This window comes from Papaver somniferum, chromosome 3 (assembly GCF_003573695.1).
Source record: "Papaver somniferum cultivar HN1 chromosome 3, ASM357369v1, whole genome shotgun sequence".
Lineage (NCBI taxonomy): Eukaryota > Viridiplantae > Streptophyta > Magnoliopsida > Ranunculales > Papaveraceae > Papaver > Papaver somniferum.
Window position 1 is genome coordinate 107,253,630 of NC_039360.1, and position 20,813 is coordinate 107,274,442.

At 38.5% G+C, this 20,813-nt stretch overlaps 3 protein-coding genes across 9 annotated transcripts; 2 read left to right on the plus strand and 1 right to left on the minus strand.

The window, feature by feature from the left end:
• Positions 1–233: 233 nt before the first annotated feature.
• LOC113357036 (G-box-binding factor 1-like) lies at positions 234–4,480 on the plus strand. Of its 6 annotated transcripts, none has more exons than XM_026600288.1 (12): positions 234–634; positions 1,460–1,563; positions 1,643–1,690; positions 1,783–1,869; positions 1,989–2,078; positions 2,395–2,561; positions 2,698–2,755; positions 3,057–3,102; positions 3,185–3,405; positions 3,570–3,650; positions 3,762–3,887; positions 3,999–4,480. In XM_026600288.1, the coding sequence occupies exons 2-12, from the start codon at positions 1,504–1,506 to the stop codon at positions 4,188–4,190; spliced, it is 1,176 nt and encodes a 391-aa protein (XP_026456073.1). In that variant the 5' UTR covers positions 234–634; positions 1,460–1,503; the 3' UTR covers positions 4,191–4,480. The 6 variants fall into 6 exon arrangements, with proteins under 6 accessions (XP_026456073.1, XP_026456076.1, XP_026456077.1 ...); XM_026600291.1 differs by having other exon boundaries at positions 3,185–3,393; XM_026600292.1 differs by having other exon boundaries at positions 3,185–3,393; positions 3,573–3,650.
• A 787-nt stretch (positions 4,481–5,267) lies between these two features.
• On the minus strand, positions 5,268–12,498 carry LOC113357037 (probable protein phosphatase 2C 55). 2 transcript variants are annotated; one of them, XM_026600294.1, is made up of 6 exons: positions 12,275–12,498; positions 11,436–11,818; positions 10,898–11,222; positions 10,015–10,164; positions 9,565–9,861; positions 5,268–5,363 (listed from the first exon to the last, which is right to left on the minus strand). In XM_026600294.1, the coding sequence occupies exons 2-6, from the start codon at positions 11,807–11,809 to the stop codon at positions 5,283–5,285; spliced, it is 1,227 nt and encodes a 408-aa protein (XP_026456079.1). In that variant the 5' UTR covers positions 11,810–11,818; positions 12,275–12,498; the 3' UTR covers positions 5,268–5,282. The 2 variants fall into 2 exon arrangements, with proteins under 2 accessions (XP_026456079.1, XP_026456080.1); XM_026600295.1 differs by lacking the exon at positions 5,268–5,363 and having other exon boundaries at positions 9,389–9,861; positions 10,015–10,167; positions 12,275–12,491.
• LOC113358549 (vicilin-like seed storage protein At2g18540) lies at positions 5,518–8,320 on the plus strand. The gene is made up of 5 exons (XM_026602143.1): positions 5,518–5,848; positions 5,991–6,172; positions 6,245–6,325; positions 6,447–6,785; positions 6,869–8,320. Exons 1-5 carry the CDS (start codon positions 5,527–5,529, stop codon positions 8,318–8,320), a joined length of 2,376 nt encoding a protein of 791 aa, XP_026457928.1. The 5' UTR covers positions 5,518–5,526.
• Positions 12,499–20,813: the final 8,315 nt, after the last annotated feature.

Consider the following 20,813-nt stretch of genomic DNA (forward strand, 5'->3'; position numbering starts at 1 on the left):
CGCACAACACGGATTATCCCAGATTAACACATCACTGTTAATCGTTTTCAATCTGTTCCTGGAACTGTAAATGTTGTACCACATGACTTATGTCAATTTGCCGTGCATAACGACAATGAATGATGGTGGACCGCCACCAATCCTCCTTTCTGTATCTAACCGAGTAAGGTGAGGTCAGAAGGTTTGAATAAAATGTAAGGGGTTTTGTAAACCCCTTTTTCCCTTAAAGAAAAAAAAGGTAACCGGACGGAAAAGGCTAGTTTCTCAAACGGAGCGATATTATTTCCTTCTAATCCAATAAAACTGCAACAGCTGTCTCCCTCTTGACATCCACGTGATACCAATAACGAAACCCTAATCACTGAACAAGGTGAAGCAAATCTTAATCCAGTATATGCAACATGGATAAAACCCAGACACGCAGAAGGAGAAGAGACGAAGGAGAAGAAGATTCAAAGAAGATTTAGAACTGGTTCTTTGAATTTCGTTCAAAATTTAAACCGTTGATTGAAATAAGAAGAAGACCTAATTTTAACACCGTTAGATTATAATAAAGGTCGAGTTGTCCTAAAAACTCCGACCTGGACATCCACCTCATTTTCTCTCTCCTTCCCTTGTAACGCCATGAAAACAGGTTCACTCTTCTTCTCTCTCTTTCTATCTTATGTTTTCCTCGGATTTATTTGAAGTTGAATTGTTTATTGGGGTCTAGTGTTTTATAATTTGATTTTTAGAATCCCTCTTTTTGATGTTTTTTTTTTTTTACAGTTTTAGTGTTGGTTAGGAAATTAGGGTTTTGAAATTTTCCATTTAGAGAAAGTATGAGAACTGAAATTACCATGGGTTTTTACCCTTTTATGCATACAGAATTATGGAATTTGTTGCTTATATCAGCGTTAGGAGATGTCAAGTGCTCGATTGTGAAAACCTGATGATGTCTCCTTAGGGTTCTAGTTCTTGATAATTTGAATATACAGTGTAGAGATTAGTTGGTTTCTTTTTAGAACCCTTGTTGCAATTCTATATAGGAATATGGAGGACTGTATGATAATATTGATTTGGTTATAGTCTACTGAAGAAGAATGGAGACAGTTCTGAGCTATATCGTTTCAAAGAGACTAAATCCTTTCACTGTGTTAAATGGACACTCTTTTTTTTCAAGCTTTTTCCTACCATATAAGTGTGTGCTTTGTCTTGTTTAATGTCGGGCTTCAATAGTTGTCGGAACTTGGAAGAGTTTCTTGCTTTACAATGTGTGTCACTTGAAAGTAAAGGACAAAAACATGAATATAACTGGAGACACATGATAAATAAGTTTGCTTGCATATTGTGTACTACTCAGTTTTATATTGTGTGATTGATATGTTTCTTCCCTGCTTGGTTGGTTGTATGAACTTGGAGTTGCTTGTTTGTCTTGGCTCATCAGTGAATCATATAATAGAAGATATTGTGATGACAGATTTGTTTTGAGGTGTACTACTCAGTTTTATTGCTTCATAAAGAATGGGTACTGGAGAAGAAAGTACAGCAGCAAAGCCTGCTGCGCCAACTGCATCAACTCAGGTCCTTTTATCCTCTCTTCTTTTTGCCTCATTCCTTCACTGCTAAGTTTGTGGCTCACTATGCTTGTTATGATATGCAGGAAACACCACCAACAGCCACATATCCTGATTGGACTACTCAAATGCAGGTTAGTAAGTTGGTATTTCTTAAGCAGACTTGTTATTTGTTGTCTGTTTTTTTTTTTTTGTATCCCACTGCTTGCTTATCACTTTTCAATAGGCATACTATGGTGCAGCCCCTCCGCCTCCCTTTTTCACTTCAAATGTTGCTTCCTCAACTCCTCACCCATACGTGTGGGGCGGCCAGGTATTATCTCTAACAGCTATGCTTGTGCAGTCATGAGCCATGAAATGCATTTGAGTATATATATTTCTTCATGACATCTCAGAAAGTTTATAGTTGCTCTTCGTTGTTGCTCTTTTCAGCATTTAATGCCTCCATACGGAACTCCTATTCCATACCCCGGTTTATATCCTCATGGAGGACTTTATCCTCATCCGGGTGTACCTCCTCCGGTAATCATCTCCACCTGTTCGAATTGTTGTATCTTGCTCCTTCATCTGGTCTTCTCAAACCGACGACATTTGTACTTTCTCTTTGTTTCTTAAATCAAAGAATAATGCTGTAACAAATATGTCATGAAACATGTGGACCTTTCAGAACCACCACCTGAGCTAAAACTGTGAAATAGTGAACCTAACCACATGGAAGTGTTCTCTACTTCTATATGTGCTCCTTCAATTTTTTCCTTTGTCCAACGTCGATAGGAGAAAACTGTCGGGTAGATTCAAGTTTAATCATAAGTTACCACACTTTTTTTTTGTTCTATAGGCTCCGGATGCAGTTAAAGAAATAGAAGGGAAGGGCCCTGACCGAAAAGAACGGGGTTCAACAAAGAAGTCCAAAGGAAATTCAGGAAATGCAGGTCTCGTAGTCGGAAAGTCTGGAGAAAGCGCAAAGTTGACTTCAGGCTCAGGAAATGACGGTGCCTCACAAAGGTGATTCTTGAATTCTCTCGTTATTAAGTTAAGGTTAAATGGCAGTAGGTCGTCTTTAATATTTTTAATTTCAGTTCAGCCTTTACTGTTGACCTCTTTCCTATTGGTTGTATAATTGTTATTTTGTTTCATATAGTGCTGACAGTGGGAGTGAGGGCGTATCACAGTCAAGTGACGAGAACACTAATCAAAGAGTTTGTACTTGTCTTGCATTATCTTATAGCTTTGTGATTAGAAAGTTACTGAGGGACCAAGGAAGAATTTTAAAAGTTCGGTTCTGGCCTGCAGAACCAATAGAGTTCATGGCCTCTGTCCAGTTCTTCTGAAATTAAATTTTTTGTTACATACTGGATTTTTTGTTAGATACTGGAGTTGATTGAGCATTGAGGTTCAGATGTAATCTACTCAAAAATCTTTTCATTCGTTAAGAAACACTTCACTGTGATGAAATGTTAAGCCGATATACGTTTCTATTCTTAATTTATTTTTTTCCAGGAAGTTGGGACTAAGAAAAAAGGCTTTAACCAGATGCTTGCGGAAGGTAGTGTTGGTCATTTTAGAAGCACCCAAAAGTCTTGTATTTTAACGTAAAAGGTATGTGCTAAATTCTAGAATCCTTCCAGGAGCAAATGCACAGAACAACGATACTGTTGGATACAGTGGTGCAGTCGTTCCAGCTACAGTTCCTGGGAACCCAGTAGGAACTATTCCAGGGACTAATTTGAACATGGGAATGGACCTTTGGAATACGTCTCCTGTTGGAACTATACCTCTTAGAGCGGCCACAGTTCCGCCGAAAATGGTTGGGCGTGAAGGAGTTCCAGCTGACCATGTATGGGTTCAGGTATGCAGTATAGAAGATATAATTGTCAGATTGCTGGCAATGTGATGTTCTTCTATATTGTTTTTGTTTATCTTTAAGGGTGGTTTCACTAGGGAACGCTGTCTTTTACGCTATAACTGTAGCTGTAGAGAAAATATGATGATTACTGACTGTCAATTCTCTAGCAGGATGAACGTGAACTAAAAAGGCAGAAAAGGAAGCAGTCTAATCGGGAGTCAGCCAGGAGGTCAAGGTTGCGCAAGCAGGTATGTGCATGAACAATCTTGTTTTGCTCTGTATACTACAATGGCAGTATTTTCGGATACTTGCTTTTGGAATGACATGAACATTTTGCTTTGGCCTATTCTTCTCACCAGGCTGAATGCGAAGACTTACAATCCAAGGTTGAGATTTTGAACAATGAAAATCATAGCCTCAGTGACGAGCTGCAGAGGCTGTCCGAGCAATGCGAGAAGCTCTCAACTGAAAATAAGACTTTAATGGTCACTATTTAACAACTTCCTTTTTTTTCCCATCATCTTTATGATGAACATCGCTTCAGGGTTCATAATTAGTTTAAGTTTCTTATCAGAGAATGTAATTTGATGAAACAGGAAGAGCTGAACCAGCTATATGGACCAGATGCCGTAGCTGCTCTCCAAGGCGTCAGCACTAACATGCTAGCCCAATCAGTCCATGGTGATGGCAAAGGACAAGATGCATCGATACAAAGCAACAACTTGGTGTCGGGTCACCCAAATGGAAGTTTATATAACTCTAATAGCACTCAGCTCGGGTCTAATTGAGCAACCGTTTCGGTTTGCTCCTTTTCCATTTTTCATACTAATTTGGAGCTTTAACCGTTGTCCTTTTTTGTTAACCGGGTGACATGTATCTATGGATTATGTTATTGTGGAGTGTGTTTTTGAGTCTCTGTACGATATGTAGGATGCTAAGTTTTAGGTGATTATTTGAATTTGGGTGTACACTTTGTTAACGTTTCTTTATGTTAATTGATGATAATGTGGAGCTGAGGCAAGATTAAGCGATTATTGAATTTGGATATAAGATTATTAACGTGCTTTTATCTTGATGTTGAGTGTCACTGTGAGTTATTTTGATTCTCATTTCATTGCACTTGTCATTTCTTTGTTCTAATTCAAAGGAAACCAACTCTTTCCCCTGTTAGACTGAATTGAACAGGATACCCTAAAATAGCAATTTACCGGTTTGAGCCGCTGTGGGTGCCATTGTGCTTTTTGGTTTTATTTAATGTGACATTACGTTGCAGTTTATTTAGCTCGTAAGTTTCAATCTTGAATGTGGTTTCAAATGAAAAGATACTGGGAACTTTTATTTTCCCAGGTTATAGCGCGGACATGACTTCGCCGAACATGAAGCCAATGCTTAGAAGCATACCTTTATATCATTTGTTTGGCCGCTATTCACACCTTTTTGTGAAGTGATTGTTATAACGGCAACGTTATATTGGTCAACTTCAAACATTGCATGAAGCCTAAGAAAAGCAGGGTTCTCTAAGATGCATGAAGTCGACCATTATATACTTGAATCCCATCTTTGTAAGCTTCTCAATATCCACCAGCTTAGTCTCGACACAAGATTTGGAAATGGTGGGATCTGTATGAAGAGACAATACTAAGCTTCAAAACAGGCAGGCTAACAGCAAGCTTGATGGTGTGTTGGAGGTTAAATCCGGAGCTCCAGTTTTGGGTAACCATGGCTGTGTAACAAACTTCAACAGTCTGAAAAAAATAAAAAATAAATAAAATAAAATAAACGGGCCCGTATAGGCACATACTAAGCTTCGACCAAGGATGTCCTCCAAGTGCACATGTATCCAAGTGAAACCACCTCTACCGACGATATTTGTCTTTATTTCACCACATGAATCCAAGTGGGTGTGCGCTGTATTGCATCGTATGCTTATCTTTCTTTTTTTCTTTTTCCATTGCTGAGAGCTGACAAGGATATATAACATGACACGTAGTAGTTAATTACTTGAACGTGTCTTGCATGAAGACACCTACGCTCGCTTAGCCAGCTTATGCGATACTTTTATATAAGCCATTAATAGTTGAAGGTTACGCAACCAGTAACGCGTGACATGCAACAGTGAAGAAAATGTTAAGAAATTCATCCCCATTTTGGTTTGCTCTCTTAATTTGGTCATTCCTTGCAATTAATCTTTGTACTTCTTCTAATGTTATATCGGCTTTGAAGTTTTCAAAGGATGTATCATCATCTGATCATGATAGGAGATTTCATTTCGCTACGAAAGAAGAAAGAGGCACAATAGCGGAGACTGAGGATGGAGTAATTTCATCTGTTCGAATCAGTGATGGTTTTAACGGAACTTATCACCTCCAGTTTATTACCTTGGAACCAAACTCTCTCTTTCTCCCTGTACTTTTGCATGCAGATATGGTGTTCTATGTACACTCAGGTGCATCTCTCTCTCTCTCACTCGGAGAGACAAAAACACTCGTTTTAACTTCTTGAAAGCATAACGAGATTGCGAGAATCTCTTTATTTATGTTGATCTTCTGTGTTAATAGGATTTGTTGTTTATTTCATTTGGTCTTTAGGGGGTGGGAGTATGAGATGGATTGATGAAGAAAACAAGAAAAATCATATAGATGTTGAAAAAGGTGATATATACAGGTTTCCTTCGGGGTCGGTCTTCTACATGAGAAGCAACTTAGAATCAACAAGGGAAAAGCTAAGGGTTTACTCCATCTTCACTGATTCAAACATTGAAAATCCTCAGGTACGTATGACCCCCGATCTCTCTCTCTCTGCCCCATGATGGTTCTAACTTGATTATTCTTATTCGACGCAGAGCTTGTATATTGGAGCATACTCAACTATAAATGATCTAGTCCGTGGGTTCGAAAACAAAGTCCTGCAAACAGCTTTTAATGTAAGAGGTTCAGACTCATTATCTAAACGAGACAGTACTGTATGTATTTTGTTTCGCAGTATGAAACTTATTGGTGTCATTTATAGTGTAAAATCTGATATGATTGAGTTCTGTTGAAAAGGTTCCTGAAGAAGTTCTGGACGAGATTACAAAGGCTAGTAAGCCTCCAGCAATTGTACATTTAACAACCACCACCAAGGACAAACATTCTGAAGATGAGCTTGATTGGAGATCAGGAATTATTGAAAGTTTAGTCAAAAGAGGTAGCAATAGTAGTAGTAGTTCATCAGGAGATGATTATTCTAACGGGAAAAAGAAGAAGAAAACCAAAACCGTCAATCTTTTTAAAAGGAAACCAGATTTTTCAAATTGCAATGGATGGAGTGTTGCTCTGACCAACAAAGATGTCAGTGCACTAAAAGATTCTGATATGGGTATTTTCATGGTGAATCTTACTAAGGTCAGTTCTCCTCCATTTGCTTGGCTCCCTCTTTCCCACTCTCTCTTTATGCACACTGATCACCACTTCTGTTTTGTTGGCAGGGTTCAATGATGGGTCCACACTGGAATCCAAGAGCTAGTGAGATAGCAATAGTTACACATGGACAAGGTATGATAACTGTGTTCTGTCCTAGTAATGCAAATGAATCGGGGTGCAAAAACATGAGGTTTAAGGTTAAGGAAGGAGATGTTTTTACTGTTCCAAGATTCCATCCGATGGCTCAGATGGCATACAACAATGATTCATTGGTTTTCATGGGATTCAATACAAATGCAAGGCAAAACCATCCACAATTCTTAGCTGGAAAAAGCTCAGTTTTCCGAACTCTGAATAAAGATATATTGGCCATGTCTTTCAATGTTCCGAATACAAGGATGGAGCAGTTGTTGGGTTCTCAGGTCGAGTCGATTATACTAGAGTGTGTCTCATGCGCCGAGGAAGAGGAGGACCGGATGAGGGAGGAAGAACAGAGGGAAAGACGCGAGGAAGAAGCAAGGGAGAGAAAAAAAGAGGAAGCAAAGAGACGAGAGGAAGAGGAGAAGGCTAGGGAGAGGCAAGAAGAAGAGGAAAGGAAAAGGGAAGAAGAGGAAACTAGACGTAGACGAGAAGAAGCGAGGAGGGAGGAAGAAGAAGCTAAGAGACGAGAGGAGGAGAGGCAGGCAGAGGAGGCAAGAAGAAAGGAAGAACAGCAGAGAAAACAAGAAGAGGAAGCTAAAAGAAGACAAGAAGAAGCGAGGAGGGAGGAAGAAGAAGCCAAGAGAGAAGAGGAAAAGAGGCAAGAGAGGGAGAGGAAGCAAAGAGAAGAACAGGAAAGACAAGAAAAAGAGGCTCAGCAACAAGAAGAGGAAGCTCAAAGAAGGCGAGAAGCAGAAGAAGCGCAAAGAAGACAACAAGAAGAGGAAGCCAGAAGAGCAGAGAAGGCTCGAAGACGGCAAGAAGAGGAGGCCAGGAGAGAAGAGACGGCAGCTCGAAGACGGCAAAAAGAAGAGGCCAGGAGAGCAGAGGAGGAGGAGGCTCAAAGGCAGGAAAGGCAAGAAGAAGCAGAAAGTAGAAGAAAGGAGGAAGAGAGACAACAAAGGGAAAGAGAGATAGAAGAGGCAAAAAGAACCAAGGAAGAGAGACAACAAAGGGAAAGAGAGATAGAAGAGGCAAAAAGAGCTGAGGAAGAGAGACAACAAAGGGAGAGAGGAAGAGAAGAGGCTAGACAAGAGAGACAGCAAACTGAAAGAGAAGAAGAGGAGGCCAGAAGAGCTGAAGTAGCGAGACAACAAAAGGAAATAGAGATGGAAGAGGCAAAAAGAGCCGAGCAAGAGAGACAACGAAGGGAGAGAGAAAGAGAAGAGGCTAGACAAGAGGAAGAAGAGAGGAGAGGTGGCGGTGGAGAAGAGACCAGAAGGGTTCTAAGAGAAAGAGAAGAGGCTAGACAAGAGGAAGAAGAGAGGAGAGGTGGCGGTGGAGAAGAGACCAGAAGGGTTCTAAATCCACGAATATAGGCCGAGGTTCATTAAATGTGGCCTTCAGGCCCTTCACACACAAATGAGATCAGTGTACTTCACCACCTGCTGATTTGCTGCACTAAATGGCCAAATCTGGTGGATGTTGGATGTTCTATTATTTGGTATCAGCTAGAGTAGACTGCAGTTCTTGGCCAAATCTGGTGGATGTTGGATGTTCAGTGTATGATCCTTCATCCTCAATGTAAGTTTTTGTTCAGTGTATGATCCTTTAAAGACGAATAAAGATCGATACCCTACCAGTTGCAAAATCCAGAGTACTTCATATGATAGGTGTGTTAGCTTTATTTTGGTTTAGCAACAAATTAAGATTTGGTTTAACTAAATTGGATTAGTGTAATCCTAATCAGAAAGTTTAAGGTATAGATTATGCATAAAAATTTCCTGCTAGTCAAGGAATTGATATTTCTTTGACTATAACTGGTGGCATAAAAGATTGTATGTGTTGTTGTGGGATTGTTCTTCAACTGATGATGGCAGGGTGAAGGACATCTGTTCCTATGAAGCATATGAGGTGGACTCTATTCTAGCCTCTTATATAACTAAAGTTTATACCATCATTAAAAAAAATAAGAGGAGATAGAATTGGAAGTTTATTATGCGAGAAAAGTTCCATAGATTTCATTGCTATCTAGTTAACATCATACTTGTTCCATAATCAAAGGTATGTACCTAACTATATCATGTTATGATTGAGAGCTATCTAGTTACAGAATAGAAGATCCTAAACATACATGAAAGTCAGCATAAGTAGATGTTACTAAACATGTTAAGTGTAGTGTCAAATCATTCTTAAGCTAAGGTAATCATGCTTACAGAAAATAGATCATGTTTAGTTGCTGAAATTCTAACAAGGTGTTCTCAAACTTGTATCATGGCAAGGGCTGGAGAGAAGTTGGTGCTATACCTAATGTGCAATTTGGAGAAGGGCTGGGACAGAAGTTACACCTTAGTACCTTAGTTCAATCCCTTGGTCTCTACATGCTGGGTCTAAGAACTATGGCCGAAATCTATTTAAAAATATCTTTCACCAAAATGCACTTGTGATGGCCAAGGAAAAGAACACTGAACACCTGGTTAAATTGTACGGGACAAGGGTATCCTTCTCTACTGGGAAGGAAGATTACCCTATCCGGATAAAACACTACAAACTTGTAGCATCAAGACTAAGAACAGAAACACATAACAAATAAATAAATAAATGAGGTTTGAACTTTTCATACATTTGTTGTTGTAGAGTTGGTGATATAGGAGACAACGACAGTGACATCGTCAAGCTTGCCACCATAATACTGAAATCCCGCTTCTCGTGCAGCTTTAGAAAATGGTGATGTTCGTTTTTCGTCAAGCGCTCTCTGCCTTGCTAGTGCTGCAATCTTCTCTGCAGCTCCTTGAGGCTCCAACCCAGCCCTAACAGCCTGAACAATAATATCTGTGATTTCACTGTTGAACAAGTTATCGAATAGTCCGTCTGTTCCAGCAACAATGACATCCCCGGGTGCAACAGGTACCGTCAATACCTGGTTCATTGATCCAAAAAATAGAGTATTAGAGAAAATATACTGTAGAGTTGAAAAACTAATCTCTATTTACTCTCTCATGGTCGTTGAAGACTTGGTATGTTTCATGTTTATCCACCATTTAAGTAAAAACTAGTCACCATGATCTAATACCTGACCACTGCTTGGAAGATCACCATTTCTTCCACACTCTAGTTGATAAGGGAAATTGAAACCATGCTGTTGCACAGGGGAACGGTAGACCGTGGACCCATCTCTTACCACTATAAAACCACTGTCACCTAAATTGATGGCATGGATACCCTGCTGTAAGAAGATTTAGAACTGTAATATGTTAAGTGCTACAGATAAGCAAACCACACGAGATAGAATAAGTCGATACATATCGGGTTAATTATTAAAACTAGACAAGTTGTGGATCAAGTCATTCCACATCAAGAATCAGAAATGAGAAGACCGGAATAAATTCAAGGTGAAGACTGATGATTGAAATTAATTAGGCAATGGTTGATGCACCTTCAGTAACTTAGGATAAAAATTAAAAACAAATTAATCTTCTGCACATCACAATTTAAAGAGCAAAAAGCTACTAAAAGTTGAAGGGCTAGGAAGGACATCTTAAATGGGCTCAAATAGGGAATCTGAGAGGATAACAGGCACCACCTCAAAAGACTTATTGCTTCCTTGACCTCTCTTGATGGAAGTTGGTTAGAACGTCATGCCACCGACAGAAAGATACCAACTCAAAGAAATCTGGCTGGATTGTACCATGTAGTGAGAAAAAACATATAATGTAGCCGAAGTTTATTAAAGAGTGATGTGCAGCACTCATACCATCAAGTATGTTACAGAACTAAGTTTAAAGAGTCATGACTTAATTTTAATTTTTCTTTCCTAGCTAGATGCATAGCATGACATATTTTACGGGTCAGGCAGAAATTGGGACGCATAAATATTTGGTCAATCATGTTGAACTTGTCCTGAACGACCCTAAAGATAAAATATCTGATTGAAAATATAAATAACAAATGGAGACCTCATTTGTCAATGCTATAATGCACGCTGTTGATGATCCTTGCGCTTTCGTGCTTGAATGGGCTTTCTCTAAAACCCTTGCTGGGTCAATCGAACCTTTAGGTTCGTTCACAATTGCAATTACTGAGTTAGACATGAGCTCTTGGGCATACAGTCCTGCATTAATACCAACTTCAGCCCAGCCACCAACACCATCTGCTACCCCAGTAGCTTGCTCGTCAATGCATATAAAATGTGCATCCTCGCCTCCGGTATCTACTTTATCAGGGTGGGGTAAGTAACATGATCCTGAAACCAACTTCAAGGTCTTGTCACCCAAACTCTTCCTGCAGTCAACGGAGAGCAAAACAAACTCAATTTCAATTGGATGCTAAATTAATGTTCCTAATGAACATTTCAAACTACAATTTTAATAAATCCACTGCCACATCAAACTCAAGCAATCGAAGTTACAAGAATGTTTATAGGCCATCATAGAACAAGCATAGATGATTTGCCAGAAAACAACTTAATATAAATGGTAAGGTGGAGGTGCATACTGGTCAGATGAAACAGTGGGAGTTACAAGCTGTTGATCACATCCTGAACCATGAACAGATGAATCAGGAGAAGCACCAACTGAGACAAATGCAGCCGATGAGGTATGTAAACGTCTGCATCCTCCTATTAACGGGTTGTAGTCGCAACTCTTTCTCATTGCATCAAACATGAAATACCCACAATGCAGATTATCATTCGAGGGTTTTCTATTCTTCAAGCTCATGCTTGCTCTACTACCACTGTAGAGACTTTTTTTATTAAAGGAAAAACAAACTTGTTTTGCCGAGTTTGATACGTGACCATTCTTCAAAGTAAAGCCATCTAAGCAACAATCACTCAACAAAGCTTTGGAACCACTAGCAGCAGCAGCCATTGGTACCTCCTGGAAGGGTGAGTTAGATAGCAATCGATCAATGTTATATTTGCCTAACTGATAAGATGATCCAGAAGTAGAAAACGAACGAGAAACAAAAGAGTCCCTCCACTCATGAACTATGACAGAACCTGATTTTGTAATTGAAGAAGTTGAACTAGACCTTAGAAACGACTGAACATCACCTACACTTGAAATCAACCGAGAAACTCCAGACAACGATTTCCCACCCAGTTGACCCGGATTAAACGATCCCAACTTGAGAGCAGGATTCAATCGAGATAAATAAGATGACATTGAGGTTGGATATACACACTAGTTTGGTTGAGTTTGAAGCTTATAAGTTATAACCCAAAATTTAGTACAAACCCTACAAGTAAAATTTTCAATCCTAATAACTCAGAACTATACAGAATTCAAAAGAGAACCCTAGAATACTGAAACAAGGGTATCAATTTTGCGCACCTTCTTGCTATATTTGTCGTTTATCAGCTTGCTGAAACCCTAATTTTGAAGCCAGTGATAACAGAGGTAGCTCGAATTTGTCCGTGCCAGTACAAGTTCCCGCGAAATTCACAGAACGATCTGAGGTTTGCTAATTTGCGCCCGACGTTTATCGCAAGGCCTTCGGGGCTCGTAGTGCCGTGCAAGAGCATCTCTAATAGTAGGTCTACGTGGAAAATATATCCTCCATTTCTTAGGGTTTTCAAATATGAGGGGATCTCCTCGTACTCTCACACTTTCCGAGACAATTTCCTAATAAAACTTAAATGGTAATATTTATGGAACTAATATTTGGCAATATGCTCGTCTTACAGCAACTGCAGTGGTGCGATCAAAACCAAAGATCAAAGATCAAAAAAAAGACCAAAATTTGGGTTTAGTCCGTGTTGTGACGCAACGGTACATGATTAAAATTTCGTCAGGCGGACTTTAAAAGTCCGCCCCATTTTTTGTAAATTTCATCAGGCGGACTTTAAAAGTCCGCCCCATTAAAATTTCATCAGGCGGACTTTAAAAGTCCGCCCCATTCTTTATAACTTTCATCAGGCGGACTTTAAAGGTCCGCCTCATTCTTTTTTTTTTTATTTAATTAAAATTTCATCTGGCGTAATTTAAATCTCCGCCCGTTAACAAGCGTACTTTAAATTTACGCCCAGCAACAAGCGTACTTTAAATTTACGCCCGACTATATTAGAATTTGGGATTTGGTCGCGACCATATTTGGTCTGGAATTTGATCTTTGGTTGGGATTTGATCTTTACTCCGTCCCACTGTGTTACGATCTCATCCCAAATTTTTGGTTATACTCGCCCATTGTGGATGCTCTTAGAGCTCCACAACGGACGAGTAAAAGCTCGAGTAACCCTATATTTAATCGAAAAAGCAATCGCAATTGACATAAGTAAAACTGTATTCGATTGATTTTTTTAGGATCTAGGAGTAAATTTGGTTGAAAAATTGGAATAAACTGAATATAGTTGAGCAAAAATAAAAAGTACGTCTGGTATCGGGCGCAAATATAATCTGCCTTTGAAAGATGGCATAACTTAAAAGTTTGTTCCATGGAAAATCGTAGCTTTAAAGCTCGCTCTAGACAGACGCAACTTAAATGTTCGCCCCATCAAGCGCAACTTAAATCTTCGCCCCATGTGGGGCGAACTAATTATTAAACGCTTGTGGGGCGAGCTAATTATTAAACGTCTGTGGGGCACAACTTAAATCTCCGCTCGTCTGTGGGGCGATCACCAGTACGTTCATCCCATTTGGAACGTAACTTCTATATCCGTCCCATATCAAACACGATTTTAATCTACGCTCCATTCAGGCATCTAATTTTATGTCCGTCTGTCAATGGCACCAAGATTAAATGTGTGCTCAGTTTCTCGCGGATCGTAAAACTGCGTCTGATTATAACTTTGCTCCACATTGTTGCGTTGAAACACCCCCAAACACAAAACTTTTTAGTTTTTGGTTTGTGAAAAAGCGGTGGTCTAACAACACCACCCAATATTTCGCTTAGCAATCTGTATAGACTAACTCCGGAATACTTTGCTAGAGAATCAATTAGACAGTCAGACTCAATCTAGATAAAAGTATCTCAAGGAGTTAATATCTCTCTCTTGATTTGATTTTTACTCAAGCTAAAAACAATAGCGATTCAAGCTAAAAACAATAGCGAGTTTTTATCAAATACAATGAATAACTTGGACAGTACCAAAGACTAATGTCCAAGTGTTAATCAATGAAATCGACAACCACAAGGTCGGATCTCCAATCGATTAACCTTTAACGCACAACCTGTATTATTTCAATTATAAAGATAAACAATATAATGCGAAAAATGAAATAACACAAACACCAGAAATTTTGTTAACGAGGAAACTGCAAATGCAGAAAAACCCCGGGACCTAGTCCAGATTGAATACACACTGTATTAAGCCGCTACAAACACTAGCCTACTCCAAGCTAACTTCGGACTGGACTATAGTTGAACCCCAATCAGTCTCCCACTAATTCAAGGTATAGTTGTACTCCTATGCCTCTGATCCCAGTAGGATACTGCGCACTTGATTCCCTTAGCTGATCTCACCCACAATCAAGAGTTGCTGCAACCCAAAATCGCAGACTTGATAATAAACAAATCTGTCTCACACAGAAAAGTCTATCAAAGGATAAATTTGTCTCCCACAGAAAAACCCTAGGTTTTTGTTCCGTCTTAAGATATGAAATCAAGGTGAACATGAACCAATTGATAATCCGGTCTTATATTCCCGAAGAACAACCTAGATTAATCAATCACCTCTCAACAGTCTTACTTGAATACACAAAAGGACGTCGAGGAATCACAAACAGTGAGACGAATATGTTTGTGACTTCTTTATCTTGCCTATCAGAGAACTCTCATGATCTCAAGCCAATCAAAGATTGTACTCGTACGATAGAAGATGCAAGATCAGATCACACAACTACGATAAAAATAGTATCGGTCTGGCTTCACAATCCCAATGAAGTCTTTAAGTCGTTAACCTGGTTTTAGAGAAGAAAACCAAAGGTTAGAGGAGAATCAACTCTAGCGAGCGCACTAGTATCACACAGACGTGTGGGGATTAGTTTTGCCCAATGCTAGATGTCTCCTATATATAGTCTTCAAATCAGGATTTTGCTTTAGTTACAAAGCAATCAATATTCACCGTTAGATGAAAACCTGATTTAGATTCAAGCTAATATTTCTCAACCGTTAGATCGAAAACTTAGCTTGTCACACACACTTGAGATATACGTTTACTGGGTTTGTGGAAACCGTGCCCAAACGTGTACGTGTATGTTGGTTCAACATAGTAACCCAAAAGGTCAACCATATGAGCATCTCATATTAACCTTGTTCTTCTTCACCATAACTAGTTCAATTGACTCAAATAAACTAGTTAGAGAGTTGTTCAATTGCTGTGAGATCTTATGTAACTACACAAGACACAATTGAAACAAAGATGATTCGATTCGATTGAATCGGCTCATGAACTTTATAGCCACGGTTTGCATACTGCATTCCTTAGTAATTTAAGTTTCATGTTCAGAGCACATCTTTAGATCATAACCCACTCAAGTACGCAAACAAGTTCGCGGACTTAAGACAACCGACAGAGTTTTCCAAACTCAGCAGAAAATCTCGGCAAGGAGACTTCCGCCAGTTCGCGGACTAAACACGCAAACGAGTTTTTGGAAAATCCCAGTAGAAATTCTCGGCAAGAGAACTTCCGTCAGTTCGCGGATTTGGCAAAGCCAATTCCTCCGGTTTCTCTCAATCAACAAAGTTTGCAAACTTCGGATTAAAGAATATGACTTATGCACATATGTGTTTCCACACAATGCTTATATCCATCATTGGTTATATAGACCTAAACTCTCATTCCAACCATTGGAACATTCTTAGAGGACGTTATATAGTTGTTACACTATTTCTCGTCAAAGCAATTCTCAAAGTGATTGAAACATTATGACTTTCGTCATTAGGTGAAGATAAACCCGATCAAAGCGAAACGCTTTACCAACACATGATTTCGAGATATAGATAGGCGAGATATACTCGGCTCGAAATATCAAATGTGTATGATCCAGTCTATATAGCATACGACTTTTGTCTCATAAGAAGTAGGAGATAGAAGAGATAGACTTTTGAGTGATAGATAAGTTCAAGTCTCCACATACCTTTTTGTTGATGAAGTTCCACGGTTCCTTGAGTAGATCTTCGTCGTTGTATGATGAATCGCCATGAAGTCCTTGAGCTCAAATACACTTTTCTATCCTAGTCCGAGACTTAGCTATGTAGACTAGAAATCAAGACTCATAGTTTTGATCACTAACATTGACAAACATGATTGAGATAGCAACGCATGCGAGGTCGACCGAGCTATGCTCTAACAATCTCCCCCTTTGTCAATTTTAGTGACAAAACTATTAATACATATGGAATACAAAAAAGATAAAATTTAGTGGCTCATATTCCATAGACTAATCTTCAACGTTCCCTGAAATCTTCGTCCTTCCAAGTACTCCAATGATCCCAAAGGTTGTAAGTTTAGCGTCACCGTTGTTGAAGATCCGTAGCTATAACAATGAGAGAAATCGAGATTCTCGATCATCATTATACAATGACATAGTATTATTATGTAACATCAAAGTCCAATTGTATCACGACTTTAACAATAATACTACGGTGATATGTATCACTCCCCCTTAGTCAATACTCCATCTCACATGGAAACCACTCCCCCTTACACAATGATCCAAAAAACATATGTATATGTAGTAGAACTACATATTAATTCTCCCCCTTTTTGTCAATAAAATTGGCAAAGGTACAAGAACTGGTTCCTAATGAAATTTCCGAGAAGAGACGTTTCATAGACTAAAAGAAGAAATACATACCAACTTAATTAAGATGCAATCATAAAGCCGAAGCTAAATGAATTTATCAAGGAGTTTTAAGATACAAGATAACCCCTATAAAATTCTACAGCCGCACATCCCGCAAGATATTATCATCAAGCACAAGTTCAAAAGAACTGTCCCCCATTTGATGTCATTCCCGAGAGAACAACAAGAGCGACCTTAATTTCGAAAGAAAAGAATGATTTTTAATTGGACACCAAAAACCATAGGAAAATGATTTTCTATATCCAAAACTCAATCAAATTAATCACAAGTAAACCCATGATTGATTTAATTGGGATACGCAACTAAATCAAACCACAAAAGTGATCAATTTAATTGATTGTGCTCAACATAAGTAAACTTACGGAGCTACGACTAAGGTAATCATACGGAGATGACTAACTTAATCGTTCACATACTCAACATAAGGAAAACCTTATGGAATATATGACTTCATCAACCAATAGAACATAGTTAGTATAGCCGTTCATATACTGAACACAAGAACTTGTGGAATATATGAAAACTCAACTAGACTAATTACAAGAGAACCCATAATTAATCTAATTGGAATACAAACAACCAAACTAATCGCGAAGGTTATCAATTTAATTGTCAAAATTTTTGCTCGACAAAAGAAGACTTTCGGAGCAAATAACTAAATAACCAACCAAGATGATTAATTTAGTTCATAATGCTCAACATATAGCATCTTATGGAACAACCAACAAAGCCAATAAGAACAATCGACTTAGTTGTATCGTGCTCAACATAAGACACACAATGGAGCCTTCACGGTAATACAAAAAGAATGGATCAAAGAAGATTAATACCGTGGAATACATACAAGGATCTATTCTATCTTTCCATCACTATATGCATAATGACATAATAGACTTTATCCTTGTCACACAAAAGATTTTATCCTATTTTCCATCAAATAAATGACTGCATAGGCATGACTTTTGTATTTGTCAAAAGTCCATTCGTCCTTTCATTAATACGAAAACCAATTCATGAAGAACGCCAAATTGGGGGATAAAAAACTAATTGGGGGATAGAGGAAAAAGACAAAAACTGGATCCAAATATCAAATCAGGGTCACCCCTTATCTAAGTATTTTTTTAAATCCTAATCTACCCCTCACTAATCAGGTTTAGTGGTTAATAATAATTAGTAAAAATCTTAAGTATTTGTTAAATGATTAGTGTGTATTTGTATTTGTATTTGGGTGAATGAGATGAGAGTAGAAAGATGGAAATTTTTTTGAGAGGGAACTTTTTTTGGTGAAAGTGGAGGACGATTGTGAAGAGAGAATTGCTGCTAAGAGGTTGAAAATTTAATTTTTTTTCTTTGAATCCACCATTGTTGCAGCTGAAATAGCTCGATGCCGGCATTGTATTCAACCGAAAAAACCATGCCAGCATTTGTTGGAAATTTTCATAAATGTTTGTCACTATACAAAATTTTCTGGTTTTGATCTTCAAAACCTAATTTTTTTGGTTTTAATCCGTCACTTCCGGCACAGTCAGTTAATTCTCGAGCATGCCGGTATCTATGCCGACATAGTATGTTGCTTAAATTTCTATGCCGGCACATGATGAAAAGTATCCAGGAAACTTCAAATTCTTTTCACTTGAAGCATTGATAGATTTTTATCGAGCATGACGGCACTCAGTTCCGGCATTGAATGTTAGTTACCAGGTATGCCGACACCATTTTCCGGCATGGTCTTCATCAATTCCGGCATGATATTCATCACTTCCGGCGATGTAATTTTTTTTTATTTCCGACATTGTCTTTATCACTACCGGCATGCTCTTCATCTATGCCGGCATGGTCTTCATAACTACCGGCATGGTCTTCATCTATGCCGGCATTGGTCTTCATCACTTCAAGCATGTCTTCATCACTTCCGGCATGGTCTTCATCACTTCCGGCATGGTCTTCATTAATACCGGCATGGTATTCATCACTACCGGCATGGTCCTCATCGCTTCCGAATGATATAAAAAAAAATCGTTTTCAAGAGAGTGAGGAAATGGGGAAATTTTAAAAGGGAAGAGAATTTGAAAGGGAGTGGGGAAAATTTAGAGTTTGAAAGGGAGTGGGGAAAACTCTAATTTTAAAGGGAGTGGGATAAATTGGGGATATGATTTTGTTTCTTGATTTTTAGTTTTTTAATTTTTATTTTGAGCAAAGGGTATTTTAGTATTTTCATACCCAAAATCACCCCTTAGCACCCACCATGGGTTGGGGGAAGTAATCTATATCCCCCAATTAGGTTTTTTATCCCCCAATTTCGCGTTCTTCATGAACGACTTTACTTTTGACGACATATGGGACCTTCAAGTTCACGGACGCAAACAATAGATATCCCATAAAAATATTGCAATATCACAAAATCATAAAGATTAATACTGCAATAACATCATCATCCAAATATTTTTTAGAATTTAAAACCAATAAACCTAAAAAATAAACATAAGAAGATGAAAACAAAATAGCTATGTGTAGTCACAATCTTCGCTATTCAAAACGCTAGTTATTCTTCCAACTAATCCAAAAAGAAGACTTACTAGGTAACCTCAGTTTTCCTTGATGATTTCATACCTCTGAAAAATGGTCCATCAAAATAGGAGTCATTGATATCCTTGATCTTTTTGGTTGTAGAAATACCATATTCAAAAGTTAGAATGTTGACTTTTCGATCAATAGTGCGAGCATAATGGCGAGCCTTTGCGCAGTCAAGGATAACTTTTTTTTGATTCCTGATCAAGATATTCTGAGTACTAAGGATTTTTGCTTGTCCATCAAAAAGATGGTTCATCTGCAGTTGAAGGTTAGCAAGTTCGTTCTTGTCTTCATTTTGAACACGAATCAGATCCTTGACAGATTCTCCAATCTAAGAGTTATACTCTTTTCTTTCAACCATCTTCTTCAAAATAAAATCTTGACCAGAAACACATCCTTTGAGATCATCCTCAACCATAGGGTCAACTTCTTCTTTGGGAACAGATTCCATAGAGTTCCTTTCTGAAGAATAAAGAAACACATATAAGACTTATATATATGTTCATGAGTACCCTAGATGGAAACCCTAAAGTTTCTTGGGGAGACACGGACGTTCGTGGACCAGCCAAAGTACAAATGGCCCAAATTAGGAAAACTGCATACCATGCTTTCAAAGCTTCTCTATCTCCAAAAGATCATAGTGACAAAGGAAAGAAGTACTAACAACATAACATCATAAGATATACAAACTGTAGAAAAACAACACAATATTTGAGCATCTCACAAATCCTCATTATTGTATCTCTCAAGTTAGACACAAGAATAGACTTTTTGTTACTAGGTAGCATAGGGAGACATAGTCTCACCATAGGTTCTGAGAGAATAACAGTTATTTCCTCCAGGATATCTGAACTTAGCATTTCTTGTCCTTCCTTGGCAGTTTCCAGATACGGGAGAGCGTCTCACAGTCCCTCTGGGAATCACAGGTGAGAAATCTTTCTGATAACGAGGTCTAGGACCTCTAGAAATGAGTTCTAGGGGATTTTCCGAAAATGGTCTCCATACACTAGACTTAAATTTACCAGAGTTGTTCTTATAAGCACATGACATGCTTTCATAGGTAGTACGATTTATACCACTAGGATTTACCAGTGTCCTGTAATGATTTCTAGAAGAGAGATCACTCTTATAAGATGCCTGGTTCCATGTGGAAGCGAGGTTCACTGCAGCAGTCATCTGACTATTTACTCCATTGACAGTAAAAAGAAGCAATTTGTGAAGTTTAAAGACTTGTTTCTTTCTGGCAAAATAATGAATAACATAGTGATTTTATTTTCCACAGAAGGTACAGGTTCGTGGAGGATAAGCAACATCAGACACTTGTTTAGACTTCATAGCAGTCAGAGAAGATTGTAAGTTACTAAAACCCTTTTTAACACAATCTTCATCTGGAGAAGATTTCATTCTGTACGGTAACTCGTGAGAATTAGTTTGTGCAGAAGAATTTCTTCTTAAGACAGAGTTTTCCTTTTCCAAGGATTTACACCGTCCACGA